This window comes from Perognathus longimembris, chromosome 15 (assembly GCF_023159225.1).
Source record: "Perognathus longimembris pacificus isolate PPM17 chromosome 15, ASM2315922v1, whole genome shotgun sequence".
In the NCBI taxonomy this organism is placed as follows: domain Eukaryota; kingdom Metazoa; phylum Chordata; class Mammalia; order Rodentia; family Heteromyidae; genus Perognathus; species Perognathus longimembris.
In genome coordinates, this window is record NC_063175.1 from 14159694 (window position 1) to 14177632 (window position 17939).

The window sequence follows — 17939 nt, forward strand, 5'->3', positions numbered from 1 at the left end:
GTGGTAGTGTACCAGCTTTGATTTAAAAAAAAAAGCCAAAGGAAAGAGCACGAGGCCTTGAGCTCAAGCCTCAGGGCCTCCACCAGAAAAAAAAAATAAATTAAGGAGACTATCTACTATCTTCCCATAGTCTAGGTGATTTGGGTAGGCAGTGTAATCAGAGAATCACATGCTGTGATAGCCAGTAAGTGTCCTCTAGACTTCATCAGCTGTGAACATATCTAGCATGTTCAGGAAGAATTATTTTGTACTACCTATAGTTTGAAATGTGAGGAAGTCATTTCTTTTATCAGAAGACTTTTCTCCATCAGCTGGGTGGGACTTGGAGTGGGGCTTCTGTGCTTTCATGCATGGGGCTCCATGCTCTGTGTTCCGATATAGCTGCTAACAACAAACCCAGTACTTGAACCAGTTTCTCCCTTATACCCCAGAATCCTTGATCCTGGTACAGTGCTCTACCAGCTTCAATCTCAGCACACCCAAGGGGAAAGAACCACGTAGATGTGGGTGTTGGGAAAACGTTTGGAAGTTTTTACTCATCATCTTTTAAATATTTTATAATAATTATATTTGTGATATATGTAAAGTATGCTGTACTCTAAGGAAACTCTTATATGATTTCCAAGTTAGGAACATGTGTCACAGGATATTTTTATAGTCAGAAACTTCCTTCCTTCCTTCCTTCCTTCCCTCCTTCCCTCCCTCCCTCCCTCCCTCCCTCCCTCCTTCCTTCCTTCCTTCCTTCCTTCTTTCCTTCCAGCAAGCAGTCCTGAGGTTCAAACTCGGGGCCTTGTGCTTGCTAGACAGGATTTCCTACTGCTGAGACACACCTCCCTCCCTCTAGTGGTGGTTGTTTTGGGAGGAGAGTCTGTTCTTCCTGCCTGGGCACCCACATGGACTATTTTTAGCATCATAGCTGGGATATCAGGCAGGTGCCCCCCAGGCCCAGCTTCTTCCAGTGCACTTTTCTGCCCGATGGGGCTTGGAGCTTTTGATCACGTGAGCATACTGATCTCAGCTTCCCACAGAGCTGGAGTGAAAGGCGGGTACCGCCTTACCCGGTATGGATTCAGAAAGAGGTCTTGGGAACGTTTCTGCCTGTGATGACCTGGACCCCAAAGTCTTCTGTTCTTAGGATTCCAGGTGTGCTTTACTAGCCCCTGGTGGAAGCTTTTTCTTAATCACCTAAAAGTTTACATGGTTCAAAAAATTTCTGAAAACTGCAAGGATAGGTTGCAAAGGCCTTTACATATATCTTTCAGTTAGCTTTTTTTATTCCAGTGGAACATGTAAGACAATCAAAGCAATGGTCTTGGTCTTTTTCTTTATATTACCAGATAAACTGCATATGGATTTGATTAAATCATTTAATTTCTATCCTAACTGCAGAAATGTCCAGAAAATGATATACGGAGTTGTTGCCTAGCAGAAATTAAGCAGACAGAAGAAAAATATACAGAAACGTTGGAGTCAATAGAAAAAGTAAGTTATCTTTAAGTACTGATGTAATTAATACGCTCAAGTCCTTATTTCTGCTGGGTGAAGTGATTGTAATTTTCATAGAACTTGGCATTGAAAGACCATATGGTCTCAGGTATAGGTGGGTATTTTTTGGTGCCAGTACTGGAGCTCGAACTCACACTCTTGCTTAGCTTTTTTGCTCAAAGCTGGCCCTCTACCACTTGAGCCACACCACCTCCATTTATCTTTTCTATTTTTCTGGAGGAAATAAGACTCTCTTGGATTTATCTTCCCTTGCTGGCTTTGAACTGGATCCTCTGATTTCAGCTCTCTAAGCAGCTAGGATTGCAGGTGTGAGCCACTGGCACCAACTCTAGGGTGTGTGTGTGTGTGTGTGTGTGTGTGTGTTTGGGGTGGGGTTATTTCCAGGTTGTGATCTTGGTCTATGACCTGGGCTGGCCTGGGCTGCGATCCCCCTTGTTTCCTGTTGTTGCTGGGCATGATAGGAGCGTGCCTCTGTTTCCAGCTCTGGTGCTTCCTCCATGGCCTGGATGAAAGGTGCACACACCTTGTCCAGCTATTGGATGACTTGGTGTTCTGTGAAACAGCAATAGCAACAGCAAAAAAGTTGACCTTAACTATGATCCCCTGATCTCCACTCCCAAAATACTGAAATGAAAGGGTGAACAAGCCAGTTCAGCAGTGAAACCCACTAGATACTATGTTGGAAATGGATCACACAGTTTTGAGGGGAAGGGTGTCCAGGGGGGGAAACTGGGAGGGAATGAGGGCGGTGGTGACACTGTTCCAAAGGAAATGTACTCATTCCCTGATTCTTGTACCTGTAACTCTCTGTACATCATCTTTACGATAAAATTTAAATAGAAAAATCCCTTGAAATTCTCAAGGGATGAAGGGAAATGATGCATAAATCACATAAATATATCATTGCTATCAAGAGGCTTTACAATGTCTTCAAAGCCCTTGGGAGATGTTTTTTAAGTCTCCAAGTGTATCTCCAGAATATTCATATTCTTTATTAATTTGGCCAATAGTTAGCCTCCCCCCCTTTCTTCCCTTCCTTCTTCCCTACCAGCCCTCCCTTCCTCCCTCCCTCCCTTCCTCTTTTTTTCTGTCCATGCCTCCCTTCCTCCCTGCTTCCCTTCCTATCTCTGTCCATGCCTCTGTTGCCCTCTTCAAGTGTTTGTCTAAATTTGATTTTATAGTTTAAACAAGTTAGCCTATATTTATATCCATCTTCAACCGTAAAATCCTCAAGACCGAGAAAATAATCCCTACTGTTTTTGTACTTATAATGCTGATAAACTGTTGGATTCAGTAAAATACTTGTTATTTGTTGATGAAAAAAGATCATAAAGAGTCAATCAAGTTATGCTTCATTATTATTTCCCTCTTCTCTCCTGATAGTATTTCATGGCACCCTTAAAACGGTTTCTGACAGCCACGGAATTTGATTCGGTCTTCATCAACATTCCTGTGAGTAAGCGCACCGTATAGATACTGTTGTAATGTGCTTCTATAAAATCCTCAGTTGCTTAATGGGCTGCAGATTCTTATTTGAGCACTCTCTTGGGTTATTTAAGCATTTGGATCCTCTATTTCCTTGCTTAGATCTTATATCTCATTTCCTTGAATAATTAATTCATTATCTCTTTAACCAAAAACCAGTCAGAAAGACCACAGAACACAAATGGATAAGTATGATTCTAGCTTAGCCATAGCCAGCTGCCCTGAGGATACCATCTCAGTTAGCTAATCCTTGGTGCTTCCTGCATGTCTGTTTGCTTTCCTCCAGCCCCTGAGACGCCCATCACTTCCCTCCGCTCACCTTCCTTGGCGCTCTTTCGTGTTTCTGCTTCATATAATTATATCTGACTTAACTTGCATTTCTGATACATTACTTCCTCATCATTTAACAGACTATTTTAATGGTAACGTGATTTTCTCTTCATTTAAGTGAAGCGTTTTGAATTTATGTCACTTTATAATCTTACAGTCTTGGTATTTGCCAAGAAATAGAGAATCAAGCCACCTGATGTGCCAAATGAGGTACTGCTAGTTAAGATTCAAGGGGTTAAGTCTCTAGACCTGGCTTTGCTTTGTGTACATGCACACACGTATGTGAACACACATATGCAAGAGCTTCATATGCATGGCTTCTTGGGTCACCTGAAGAAAATCCCTTTTATCTTTTTTTCCCCTTTATTGTTTTAGACCCACAAAGACCCATGTTCCTACCTTTTATCTTGATTCTATATGGTTTTGTGTTGCAGAACACCAATCGATAGCTTTTGACAGGTTGTCCTTTTCTCTGATTTAGATCTGGGCAAGACATTTTCATTGACTTGTAACATCTGGCAGATATTTACACTCTGAGATGGAGGTGTGCCATAAAGGGAACCACACATTCTAGGAAATCAGGGTCTTGAACTCCTTATGTGTGATCACTCTATTCTACAGTTCTCGCTTCTTACAGCTTTTGTTCCTGCTCCTCAAAAAAGTAACAGAGCTATGAGCCAGGCGCCAGTGGCTCACACCCGTGATCCTAGCTACTCAGGACCTGGCTGAGATCTGAGTTTCACCATCTAAAGCCAGCCTGTGCAGGAACATCCGTGAGACTCCTATCCATAACAAGCTAGCAAAAGATTGGAAGTGGAATCGTGGATCAAGTGGTAATACAAGTGAAAAAGCTAAGGGCCATTGCTCAGTCCCTGAGTTCAGTCCCCAATACCTGCACAAAAACAGAATGATACGATTAGTATATTCACATGCCATTTTCACCCTTCCAAGGAAAGGCCGCACTGTGGATCTGCTCTGCTCTAGCGTACATAGGAAGAGATGATGGAGGCTGGGTTCCTTGATCTGAATTTCCTTACTTCCTGTCTGTCTTTACTGGCTGCTGAAAATTACTTGGTTATCAGGAAAAATGTGAAGTGCTGACTTTTGAGTTGCTGTAGTAAACCATCTAGTACAATTCATCAGCTTCTTATTTATGTCATTACTGGTCTGGTTTCAAGTAATTTAGTCTATTATTAGCTTAGTACCAGGGCATCACTAATTGACCAAAGTACAAGTCTCCATTTCTGTGTTCCAAGCCCATGAATCATTGCTTGATTTTTGTCAATAAGCCATTAAGCACTTGGGTAGACATTACAGTGGTTATAAAGTGAAAAGGCTGTATGATTTTTATGCAGCAAGGAAATGATCTCTCAGTAACTAGTGAAGCAACTGTTCTTCCCACAGGAACTGATACTTGTAGTCAGATGCGAAAGTGCAATTCCTGTACATACGGCCCTCATCTCCTCTCTGCCAGTCTCCCGGTGCCTTTCCTTCCTCTCCTTTTTCACCCTGTCCCTCCAGCTCCTTCCTTGTCTAGATCCTTCTCCTCCTTTCCTCTCCTCTCCTCGTCAGGTATGACATATTCGGTATATCTGGACTTACAGGTCTGGCATCGGTAGCCATTCTGGGTTTGATATGCTTTGTTTTGTGAGTTTTTTTTTTTTTTAATTCTGACTCACTTCTTTCACATTATTTTCTTTTCAAAGGAGCTTGTAAAAGTCCATCGGAGCTTAATGCAAGAGATTCATGATTCCATTGTAAATAAAAATGACCAGAATTTATATCAAGTTTTCATTAACTACAAGGAAAGGTAATATTCACATTTACAAGTTTATGGGTATTAGTTTGGAATTACAGTGGAGGTTAGTGTTACAGGGCTTATAAAGAGCTATTTCTACTCCTCCCTAAAGAGTAATTAGAGCACTGGACAGCTTATCTCGGGGCTAGTAGTCTGACTTTTATGTGTGTATCGTGTTTTAATACAGCATCAAATTATTGCATTGCCAGGCTGGTGTTGGTTCTCAGGTCTTGTCACTGCTGTGCGTCAGTCAGTCATTTTAACTCTGGGAGACTCTTTCCCCATGTGGAAGTGTTGGCGATCGATTAGCTGGAGCCTACTACTCTTTCCAACGCTGAATATTTTATGATCCTCTGTTTTGGAAGATTAGAGTTACAGTCAAAAGTGTTCTTCCTAGGTTGAAATACTCTGCTGAGCCAGGCACCTGTGGCCCACCGTTACAATCCTGACTACTAAGGAGGCTGAGGTGTGAGGATCACACTTCAAAGCTGGTTTAGGCAGGAAAGTCCATGAGACTCTTACCGCCGATTAACCACCCACAAAAAAAGCCAAAAGTGGAGCTGCAGCTCCATTAGTAGAGCTCTAGCCTTGAATGATAAAGACGAGATCGTGGCTGTGTCTGGAGTTCAAGCTTCAGTCCTGGCATAGATGCAAAAAAAAAAAAAATCTAAATGACTCAGATGAATTGGTGTATCAAGAAATTGTGTTTAGAATATTACACGTCCTCACTTTAAGCAATACGTTCTCAAGCAGTATGAAGTTGGTTATGAGTTGTTTCACGTCAACTCATAGATAAATATTAATAGTTGTATTAGTAGTTTCCTCTGGTAGAGAATTAACAAGAATCCCAAACCAGATGGCCTTTTGCATAGTATCTGAATAGTGGACATGTGGGTGGGTGGGCTCAGAGTTCAGAACGTGGCATGAATGGTTCCCTGCTTCTTACGGCTCAGGCTTCTCTTCATGCTTGCTGGATGATGTATATCCCGTCATTAAAAGCTAGTAAAGAATCACAGTTTATTAGTGAGCCGGAGGCATAGTGAGTACCAGAAAGTGATGGTAAAAAAATAAAGCTGCTGACCATGAGTCAAGAGTAAAAAGTTTGTCTCTTGGGGCACCAAGGCACCAGTGGCTCATTCCGACAATCCCGACTGCTCAGGAGGCTGAGATCTGAGGACTGAGCTTCATAGCCAGCCTGGGCAGGAAATCCCATGAAATTCTTAGCTCTAATGAAGCACCACAGTCTTGGAAGTGGAGCTGTGGCTCAAGTGGTAGAACACAGCCTCGAGCCAAAAATGCTCAGAGACAGCACCGGGCCCCGAGTTCAGGCCCTGGAACTGGCACACACAACAAACCAAAGTTTACTTCTTCAGTTATATTATAAATTATTATATCTTAGTAAATGTAAATTAATACATTATGAACTATAAACAATTATATTATTTATAATTATATATTTGAACATAACATTATAGTCAAATAATATATATATGTGATTAAACAGCAGTTATTGAGCCAGATTGTACATTCGACCTGATATAAAAATATATGTGATACATTCAATTTTGGCACTAAAAATGAGTTTTTTATTCCTGTAGGAGTGGCCATGGTTCTGTGATTGTGTGTGTGTGGCGGGGGGGGGGGGGGATGTGTGCCTGCTCCTGTTGTTTTAAAGAGGTGTGAACTCTGCTTCTGTCTTCCACTGCTTCGCTCTTCCTTTGACCTTACGGCCTTCCCCCTCTGTCTTTTTTCCTTCCAGGTTGGTTATCTATGGGCAGTACTGCAGCGGAGTGGAGTCAGCCATCTCTAATTTAGACCACATTTCTAAGACAAAAGAAGATGTCAAACTAAAATTAGAGGTGCCTGTTGATTTTTCCCATCTATGACATAAAGTAAAATGAAAAGCAACATCGCCTCGCTGAATGTAACTGCATTAGTTCACCACCCAGATGATTCCAAAATAACCTATATGGTAGTTATAATCACAGTGGCAAGTCTAATTGAGGACTTGGAGCATTCTGTTCTTACGTCCATGGCACTCTGTGATACAGATTGATATAGATAAGCCGTGTGTGTGTGTGTGTGTGTGTGTGTGAGAGAGAGAGAGAGAGAGAGAGAGAGAGAGAGAGAGAGAGAGGAGGGGGGTATGAAAAAGACATGGCAAACAGGAGATGAACACTGCCTTATGGCAGCTTAATGTAATGGAGCTATGCTTAGATTTCTGTGTGGTAAGTCTTGCACGAGAGGGCTCTGTGTGTAGGATTGAGCATCCTTTCAGTGGGGATAGATGCATGGGTTTATTTTCCTCCTTCCTTCCTTTTCAAATCAGTTCGGTATGCCTGTGTATGAGTTCAGTGCGTGTGGATCACTGCACTCCCTTTCAGCATTGTTCCTCTCCTCTCACGTATGGGACTTTCCTCACTTACTGCTGGTGCTCTATCAAGGCTCAAGTGAGCCTCACTTCCAGTTCTGGCTTGTTTCTTGCACTGGTCCTTGGCTTGGACTCAAGAACTGGGTGCTGTCCTTAAGCTCAAGGACAGCACTCTTCCGCTTGAGCTACAGCTCCACTTCTGGCTCTTTTTGGTAGTTAATTGGAGATAGTCATGGACTTTCTTGCCTGGGCTGGCTTCGAATTGCGATCCTCAGATTTCAGCCTTCTGAGTAACTAGGATTACAGGCGTGAGCCACTGGTGCCTGGCTAGTTTTGCCAGTTAATTTGACATGAGAGTCTCATTGACTAACCTTATAGGGCTTTGAACCTCTATCTGCAGATATCATCCTTCTGATAGCAAGGATTACAGATGTGAGCCACCAGAACCCAGAATTTATCTCTTTTAATTTTTTAATTTTTTAGTTCATCAGTGAGGGTAGGTAACACAAGGGAAAAGAGGGGGGTGATTTGCAGGTCAGACCCTTTTCTTGTTTTGCCTTAGTGGGCATGAATTCCTACCTCTCCTCTCCCACAGATTTACATAGTAGTAAGTAACCAAGCACTACTAAATTTTTATCATTTGTTTTAAACCTCTGTTTTCTCTTGATAACTTTTACCTTAAGGCTAAAGCTAGTTTCGCTCCCAATAACTTCCTACAGTACTATGATTGTATTTCTTGTTCCTCTTCAGGGACTAGAAATTAATGTGACACTTCAATAAAATTTTATAGCTCATTCAACTAGTTTTTAATAGGGCAATCACTAGAGAAGTTTTTAAATAAGGATATAAAATTGTGGTTGGAGATGAGTGTCAACAAGTTCATGCTGGAACCTCCCTGAGGCCTCTGCCTGGTTGAATGACTGGCTCAGGTTCTGTACATGCTCAGTCTGAGCAGTGGGTGGGCCTCAGTGTCAGTAGGAACCTCAGCCTGGGTTTGGAAAGCTCGGAGTGGCTGAGGTGCTTGCCCGGTCCTGGGCGTAAGAGCCCCATTTCTGAGCAGAGCCCCCTTTGGAGGTTGTGATGAGACCCTGGGACCCTCCGCGGGATGCTGGGGGAGCTAGCTGCCTGCCCCCAGCCCTGGTGGGTTCTGGGTGCCCCTCTGCCTTCCTCCTGACGTGGATTGGATGGTCGTTTTTATGCTTACTCGCTGTTTTGTCTTTTTCTTTGCTGCGTTGGAAACAATAGCATAGAGCAAAGGTGGCAAGCTTTTTGTCTTCACCTGACCACCAAAGAGGCGGACGTGGAGCTGTGGCTGACAGGGCAGAGACAAACTAAGGGACAGTGCCCGGGCTCTGAGTCCAAGCCCTAGGAGTGGCCCGTTTTATTGAGCCTGGCACATTTCTTTTCTTTCACTAATAAATGCATTTACATTAAGTGTATAACACAATGCTCCTGAAGAATTGTTTCTAGCCCTTATTAACTTTCATTGCCAAGGAAGCATTTTACACCTCCACTGTGTAACACCAGAAACTAAAGGAACTGAATTTTTTCCCCAACAAACGTTGAACTAACTAGCTTTGCACTTACAAATCACTATAGTGATTTCTGTGCACTTACAAAAACGATTTGTAAGTGCATAGCTTTCTATTCCTAGCAGAGATTTTCTGTTTCTGTGGGGATGACCTGATACAGGAAGTATAAGCCACAGCTCCGTTCCCAGGAGCTTTAAACAGCGGTAGGAGTGATATGACTATGAATAATAATAATATTGATCATATGATTACCGCTCATTATGACAATAATGGTTTGGCCTATTTGAGACCCAGGATCAAGAACACTGCTATCTGTAGAAGCAAGAAATCAGTTGAGCCAGGCACAATCAGTGGCTCCTATCTGTCATTCTGGCTGTTTAGGAAGAAGCTAAGATATGAGGATTGTTGTTTGAAGCCAGCCTGTATAGGAAAGTGAGTGAGACTCTGGCCTCAGATAAAGTACCTACACAACCAGAAGTGGAACTGTGGCTCACGGAGTAGAGTGCTAGCCAGGAGCAGAAGCTCAGGGACAGTGCCCAGGCTCTGAATTCAAGCCCTAGGACTGGCACCAAAAAAAAGAAAAAGAAGGAAAAAAGAAATAAGTTAAAATTATGCTTTCTAGTGAACTATGATTATTGATAAATCATAAGCTCACCTATCAGGATGCGGCCATGATTTTTTTTTTTTTTTTTTGCCTAAAATCTGTAGTCAAATATACCCATTAAGGGCTGGGATGTAGCTCAGTGGCAAAGCACTTGCTAGGCAAGTGCAACGCCCTGGGATCGATCCCCAGTCCCCCGCCCCCCCCCCCCACAAAAGGACAAGTATACCCATTAATTAAGTCTCAATGGTCAGTGAGCATGAAGATTTTCGCTGTTTTTTCATTTTCATAATTAGTTTTAAATTAGAATTTTTGTTACTATTATTTTGTTAACTTCAAGTAGCTGTACAAAGGACAGCATGTCATTTTATGAGTACACTGCATCTCAGTTAATGTGGCCACTTCCATTGCTCCTTCTGCTCTCCCCAGCCCCCTGCATTCCCCCAAATTAACCTGTGGGATAATTATTATTATTTCTGTCTGTGTGTCAGTCCTGTGACTCGCACTATCCCCGAGGTTCTGTGCACCGGGCTGCTAGGTGCTCTTTCACCTGAACTTCTGGCTTTTTTCTTGTGGTTAGTTTGAGGTAAGTATCTCATGGACTTTTCCTGCTTGTGCTGGCTTTGAATACTGTCCTCAGAACTCCTGAGTAGGTGAGATTGCAGGAGCAAGTCACCAATGCACCGTATTTTCAGAATTTTTTATTTGGGCATGTTACTTACCCAAAGGGCTTCATGGGGGGGGGGGTTATTTACAGAAATGCCTAAATATACTTTGATCATATTCACTCCTCAGATTGCCCTTGCTTTTTAAAAACAAATTCCAATTCACAGACATAAATTGTACCAAGGGCTTTCATTGGTATTTATAGAGATGCATATGGTATCCTTTGATCAAGTTCACCTGAGCACCAATACTACTACCTTCTGCACAATTCCTGCCATGAGCTGAGCAAGCCCTTGGTCTGAGATGGGCAGTGGCATTAGATTTTGTGATTGCTTATGGACAATAATATATTTATGGCACTTTTTAAATTACACCACATATGTGTGAAAAATGGTAAAATTGGAAAAGAACTCTCACATAATGGCTTAAAAATTCAGCTTAGAACAGTTCACATTACCTTCTTCAAGGTCATTACTGCCTAAAGAATGAAGAAGTCTATTCTACTGTAAAGTAAACTTAAAAAAATTGTTTATTGTCAAAGTGCTGTACAGAGGGATTACAGTTTCATATGTAAGGCCGTGCATACATTTCTTATCCAACTTGTTACCTCCTCTTCATTTTCCCCCACCTTTCCCCCTTCCCACTTCCCTCCTCCCCATGAGTTGTACAGTTGGTTTACAATAGATAGTTTTGTAAGTATTGCTCTTGCAATGGTTTGTCTTTTTATCCTTTGTCCAACCTTTTTTGATTTGTTGTGTTTCTGGGCCTTTATTAAGAATTTTTTGTCCTGCTCCAAGGAGCCCAAATGTTTCTCGTATTCCTTCTTGCAATGTTTTCAGAGTATCTGGTTTTACCTGGAGGTCTTTGGTCCCTTTGGAATTGATTCTGGTGCAAGGTGATATATAAGGATCTAGTTTTAGTTTGTTACAGGTGTTGAGCCAGATTTGCCAGCACCATTTGTTGATGAGGCTGTCTTTCTTCCATCCTATTGTTTTCGCTCCTTTATCAAAGATTAAGTAGCCATAGGTCTACGGGTTCATTTCTGGGTCTTCAGTTCTATTCCACTGGTACTCAGGCCTGATCTTGTGCAAATACTGAGCTGTTGTTTTTTTTTTTTATTACTATACCTTTGTAATACAGCTTGAAGTTTGGTATTGAAATTCCTCCAGCACTGTTCTTTCTGCTTAGGATTTGTAAAGTGAACTTTTAAGAAGAAGGGAAGATTAAAAGGATAGGTTTAACAGTTTAAAAAAATGTTCAGTAGAGTAGTAGCCATTTGTATTATAGCAAATGTTCAGTCAAAAACTTTCATTTCCTTCAGTTCACTACATATATATTAAGGAAATGCCAGATAGTTAGAGGCTTAAATGGCTTGTATGTGTGTGGGGGGGCAGGTATTATGTATAATAACAATTGAGTGACTGAAGGCATATACGTATATAGACAAAGGGAGGAAGAGAGAGAAGGATTGAGAAAAGCGTGTGTGTGTGTGTGTGTGTGTTTGTGTTGTATGTGTGATGGTACTGGGGCTTAAATTCAGAGCCACATGCTCTTGTGTATTTTGCTCGAGTGGCACACAACCACTTGAGCCACACCTCCACTTCCAGCTTCTTGCTGGTTAATTGTGGGGCTAAGAGCCTCGTGGACTTCCCTGCCACTGCTGGCTTCAGACTTTGATCTTCAGATCTCAGCCTCCTGAGTAGCTGGGATTGCAGTGTGGGCCTCCTGGGCTTGGCTGTAAGATGGCTTCCTAAAGAGGAGGATGGATTTTTCTGAAGTCTGGGAGAAAGCATGGGGCAGCCAGGCAGGAGTGAATGAAGTGTGGAGACAGGAAGTCACCTGATGATGTTTTCCAAGATAGGGATGTGGTCTTTGGTCCACAAGCCCACTGGGAGGGTGGAAGGTAGAGCGAAGAGAAGGACTGAGAGGGTCATGGTTTTGTGCTATAGACAATACTTTTCCTTCATGAGACATAAGCCATAGTTGATTTGAAATATGGCAAAGGTTGTTGGTTCTTTAATGGAAAATACTTGGTAGTATTTAAACAGCAAAAGTACTTTCTATATAGATGTGGTATATGCACTTTTCTTTCTTCTAGTGGTTGCTAACAACGATTTTAATACTATGTCATTAGGAATGTTCCAAGCGAGCAAATAATGGGAAATTTACTCTTCGAGATCTGCTTGTGGTTCCTATGCAACGCGTCTTAAAGTATCACCTTCTTCTTCAGGTATATCACAGAATCGTTTGCGATATTTTATTTGTCCAGCAATATTTAATGAAGCATCAACTGCAGATTCTCCATGCACAGACCCTATTCTCTGTCATTTATGTATGTTTGTTGCTGGTACTGGGGCTTGAACTCAGGGCCTAAGCACTGTCCTTTAGCATTTTTGCGCAAGGTTAGTGCTCTACTGCTTGAGCCATACCTCTACTTCTGGCTTTTTGTTGGCTAATTGGAGACAAGAATCTTACAGACTTTCTTGCCCAAGTTGAATTCAAACTTTGATTCTCAGATTTCACCTTCCTGAGTAACTAGTTTTAGAGGCATGAGCCCACCAGTGACCAGCGGGACCCTTAAAAAGATTAAATTATTATTATTGCTAAGTGTGAAATGTCTAGGTATCTGAATGATTTTTTTCTTTTTAAAATAAGTCTTCTAGGGGCTGGGGATATGGCCTAGTGGCAAGAGTGCTTGCCCTGTATACATGAGGCCCTGGGTTCAATTCCCCAGCACCACATATATAGAAAATGGCCAGAAGTGGCGCTGTGGCTCAAGTGGCAGAGTGCTAGCCTTGAGCAAAAAGAAGCCAGGGACAGTGCTCAGGCCCTGAGTCCAAGCCCTAGGACTGGCCAAAAAAAAAGTCTTCTATAGTTAGCATTTCTCTTTTACTAGTGTGTTAATGCACTTGCATCTGGACAGTTGAATCCTACCCAACCCTTTGCCTTATAAATAAATAAAAGAGGATTGTGCATTGTTTCTGTCTTGCTTTTTATTGTGCAACATTGTGCTAATACTACCTTTATTTTGAAGGGATTCTTGTTATAACCCACAAAGATATGGTTTTCATGGTTAGTTCTCTAATGAGTGTAGAGAGTCTTATAAATTTAATTTGATACTTAGACAAGGAGTGTCATTAGTTCTGCTCCAAAGAAATGTCTCATTGTATTAGTCTGTCAGCATGCTTGTGAAATGTCATTTTAAAAAGATCTACCTGTATGTGAAATGCAATTTTGAGTCTGTAGTGCTTTCTGCATCTTGTATATTAAATTTCTTGAACTGTGGTCACAAAATTATTAGTCATCTCTAGTTTTGTTCTATTGAGAAATCAGAAAAATTTAAACCCTGATTATTCTTTAAAAATAAATTAAAACACACATGAGAGTGAAACTCAAAGCAACTCAGTCAAATAGGGATTTATGAACAAGTAATGAGGAGGACTCTGGCAATCAGTTTTCAAGGTGCAATGAAACTAGAAACATGTCCAAAGTAAGATAATAATTTATTTTGTTACCTTGGTGTTCTCAAATATTGATTGGAGAATTTCAACAAAGTCTCTATTTTAGTCCTTACAAAGTTGTACACAGACTTACAGAACTATAAAATGCAACTATACCTTTTGGAAATTCAGTGAGCTTTTCCTACCAATTTGCCTTAGGTAGAAGTTTTAAATTTCAAGCATATGCCTGATGTTTTAAAATAGGGTACTTTGCTTTGGATACTGTGCATAGATAAAAATTCTAGAAATATTTTTCCCATTCAAAATAGCAGTATTTGGTGACTAGAAATACTGTGAAGAAATATGATTATGCCTGTGAACATCTTGTACTTTTCAATATAATTTTATGTGGAAATTATTATTAATGTGTTCCAGTCCGAGGTCTTCAACTCAGGGCCTGGGTATTATTTCTCAGCTTATTTGTTCAAGGCTAGTATTCTACCACTTGAACCTCAGCTCCACTTCCAGTTTTTTGGTGGTTAACTGTAATAAGAGTCTCACAGACTTTCTTTCCTGGGCTAGCTTTGAATTGTGATCTTCAGATCACAACCTCCTGAGTAGCTAGGATTACAAGCATGAGCCACCAGCACCCGGCCAGAAATCATTTTGGAAATGCTTAATGTGTTTAAAATCACAGATTTGTAAGAATTAGAATAATTTCTTATGACGTCTTGGAAACTTTAACAATGAGTTACTGTTTTCATAAGGTAAGGGTAGAACTAGGAGTAAATGAATTGACTTTTGCACTTAGCAAATCACTTACCTTTGGGGCCTGTTTATACCAGGAAACATTTCTGGCATTGAATTCATTAAAGATTTTTGCCTCGCACAGAAATAGGCACTTCCCAGTAATGCAAGCTCTGCACTAAGAAAGCTCACTGTGGAGAAAGGCAGAGGAACATAGTCTGTGAAGTAGCACAAAACGCTATTGGTACACACATAGTACCTGATTAGTACCTGATTACAGCAGTAGCTCAAGTAAAAGACTTGATAATTCAATGTAAGGTGATTCCCAGAGGGTTATTCTTGAGTTGGCATTTGAAGAAAGAATAAGTTTGAAAGGTAGATCATAGAAGAGCATTGAGAGAAATCAGCATTCACTTTGAGATTAGATTGCAGAACATCTTTGGAGATGTTTAGTTAATTTAGTAAATAATAAATACATGATAATTCAGTAATAATATAATAATTCGTGGAATAACTAGAACAGTATTGACTGGAAATAGAGACTGAGAAGTTTCTAGAATTTAGATCCTGAGGCATTTGACTAAAATATTTGTGGTCAACCCAAGTGTTTATGGGCTCTCACAGAGTTACATACAAGGTAGAGACAGGGTCTGATTTAAAAAATATATTTTTTCTTAAATCCTAACTCTGATACATAGTAGAGTGACTAGATTGTTGTAAGTTGAAGTCAGAAATTTAGCCTGAAGCCTACTGTATTGGAAAAAGGGTCAAGAGCAATCTGACGTAGCTGTGTGTGTGTGTGTGTGTGTGTGTGTGTGTGTGTGTGTGTGTGTGTGTGTATAAATTCAAAGGACAAAAATCAAAGTAAACATCAGTAGAACACAGTTTGTTGGTTCACACCTGTAATCCTAGCTGAGTAGGAGGCTGAGACCTGAGAATTGGAGTTCAAAGCCATCCCAGCAAGAAAAGTCTGTGAGACTCTTATTTCCAGTCAACTAGCAAAAAGCCAGAAGTACCAGCTGTGGTTCAAGTGGTAAAATACAAACCTTGAACAAAAAAAGCCAAGAGGGGATCACGAAGCCTTGAAAGTTCAGGCCCCAGTACTGCCAACAATAACCCCCCTAAATAACAACAGCAACAACAACAAAGAAGGTAGGAGATGGTAAGGGAAAGAGAAAGATGGGCTCTGGGACATATTTGAGTTTACGGCTCACATGATTACATGGTTACATGTGCCAATTCAATCAAACACAAGCAGAAACAAAAGAAAGTTTCTGGGTGAAGGTAGATTTAAGTTTGGGCCATGTTGGCTCGCATTGAACATGCTCCAGACTCAAACCTACCTGAGGTAGCTAGGTAGAACTATTTAGTTGGGTTGGTGAGCATGTGAATTAGAGTGTGACTCAATGTTTTGATGATAATTGTAGTAGAGTCTGTAGATTATAGAAAATAAAAAAAATAAAAGGAGCTAGGAAAATCTATGGCAAAGTCACTCTGTAAAATGTAGATAGCTGGAGGTTTGACTCAGAGATAGAGTGTCTGCCTGGCTAGTACAAGGCCCGAGTTCAAACCCCAGTACTTTACCCCCCCCAAATAAAAATCATCAACTATGTAAGACTGAGTAGGCAGAATTTTAGAATGCATTTTTTAAAGAACAATAACAATACATAGAGCATTCTGATGTCCTTGAAATGGAGAAGTAGGCATGAGAATAGAAAGCTACAGAAAAGCCATGTATAGCTGGGCACTGGTGGCTCGTGCTGGTAATTCTTGCTACTTAGGAAGCTTAAGATTGGAATGATGGTGCTTTGAAGTCACAAAGGGGACGGTAAAGTCCTTGAAATGAAAAAAAAAAGCAAAAAGCACAATTGGAGGCCTGGCTCAAGTTGTAGAGCACCTGCTGAGCAAGCAAGCTGGGCAGACATGAGACCCGAGTTTAAAGCCCAGTAGTGCCAAATAAAAGCATAGCCAGAGAGGAGTTAAAGTATTGGCTCATTCTCTTGGCAGTAGGAGATCCTTCCTAACGAGTAGCAGTAGTATTGGTGGAATGGTGGGGGGCGGGGAGGAATTCCCATTGGTCCTTGGAAGGTAAACATTGCCAAGAATGGTCCCTGTTTTTTTTTTTGGTGTCTCCTTGGTCTTCTCACAGTTAATTCTTGATGACAGTAGTGCATGCTACATTAATAATAATGGCTTGTTTTCACTGTGTCACCTTTGCAAATAGGAGCTGGTCAAGCATACCCTTGATCCAGTGGAGAAGGCGAACCTGAAACTGGCTCTCGACGCAATGAAGGTGAGGCTGCTCCTGCAGTTCCTTCCACTTTGTTACTTTCTATTCTTGCCTGTTGCAGTAGACTTCGCACTGCTCATATGTCCACATGGTACTCTAATACATTATACAGTGCATTTGTAGTTGGTGGGGAGAGTGTGATAACTTGCACCAACCTTAAGTATCCTTGCACAGATTTAACTGCAAGATGAAAACATGTGCGACCAAGATGTTTATTAAAAGAACATGTATGCAAGTTTGCCAACGTTCATACCCAGTGGGAGTGAGTCCACAGAGAGGTCTTATTACACAATCCTCTCCTGGTACTTAATGGCTGACCATTGCACATGTCAGCCGCAGGTCGGCTGGTAACTTCAGGAATGTCAGTGTGACTCAGTTTCCTCATGGGAGGTCCTCACCAAGCTTGGATTCTGTGTAGAAGCGATTTTATGTCTAGAGTTTTCTTTTTTGTTTTCATTTAAGCCTGAGAGTCAAGAACTACAGGTAGATAAAAGAAGAGATTTTGAATGTATTTAGGGATACATAAAACCCCATTATGTTGAATCAAGATGAGTTTGGAAGAAATATTTACTCATCCCTTAAACATAATAAAATACCTTGTTCTTAAAAACTAAATGCTGTTTCCTTGCCCAGAGCCATTCCTAATTGCTTAACTGTGTCTCTTTTCTTCTCTGTTAGCTCTGCTGTTTAGCTGATCTAAGTACTGCTATTAGCACACATCACACAATTACAAAACGTTTCCCCTCTTTAAAGAAGCCATGTGTATATATAGGTCTATTCTGTGGAAACTCAGACTTTCATTAGAACAAAGTTAGGAATTGCTTTTCTGCAGAGCTGTGTTGCAGATGAACTTAAGAGAGCAGAGAAGAAAGAAAAAGAGCTCAGAAAACAGGAAAAATTTGGAGCACAGAAATAAAAATAACTAGTTACAGTATGGGAAGGTTAGCTAATATATCCTCAAATATAAGAGAAGACATTAAAAAAAATAGATGACGACACAAGGAGAAACATGACCGTGGTTTGGCTTAATTTTAATTCATTTCTGTGGCGGTTCAATTCCTTACCTCTCTTTTATTAACTCCTTAAAATTGAGCTAGCTTGGTTAACTGAATGCTGTCAGGAACTCACCAGACATTAATAATCTTGGTATAACTTAGAGTTACTTCTTTTCTT

General features: G+C 40.9%; 1 protein-coding gene across 2 annotated transcripts in view; it reads left to right on the forward strand.

Moving 5' to 3' along the window:
• Vav3 (vav guanine nucleotide exchange factor 3) overlaps window positions 1–17939 on the forward strand; it is a 328577-nt gene that overhangs the window by 144316 nt on the left and 166322 nt on the right. For both annotated transcript variants that reach the window (XM_048363568.1, XM_048363566.1), the window contains exons 6-11: window positions 1390–1482; window positions 2890–2958; window positions 5028–5131; window positions 6879–6978; window positions 12424–12519; window positions 16701–16769. In XM_048363568.1, coding sequence (XP_048219525.1) covers window positions 1390–1482; window positions 2890–2958; window positions 5028–5131; window positions 6879–6978; window positions 12424–12519; window positions 16701–16769 — 531 coding nt within the window. The remainder of the gene's footprint in view (window positions 1–1389; window positions 1483–2889; window positions 2959–5027; window positions 5132–6878; window positions 6979–12423; window positions 12520–16700; window positions 16770–17939) is intronic.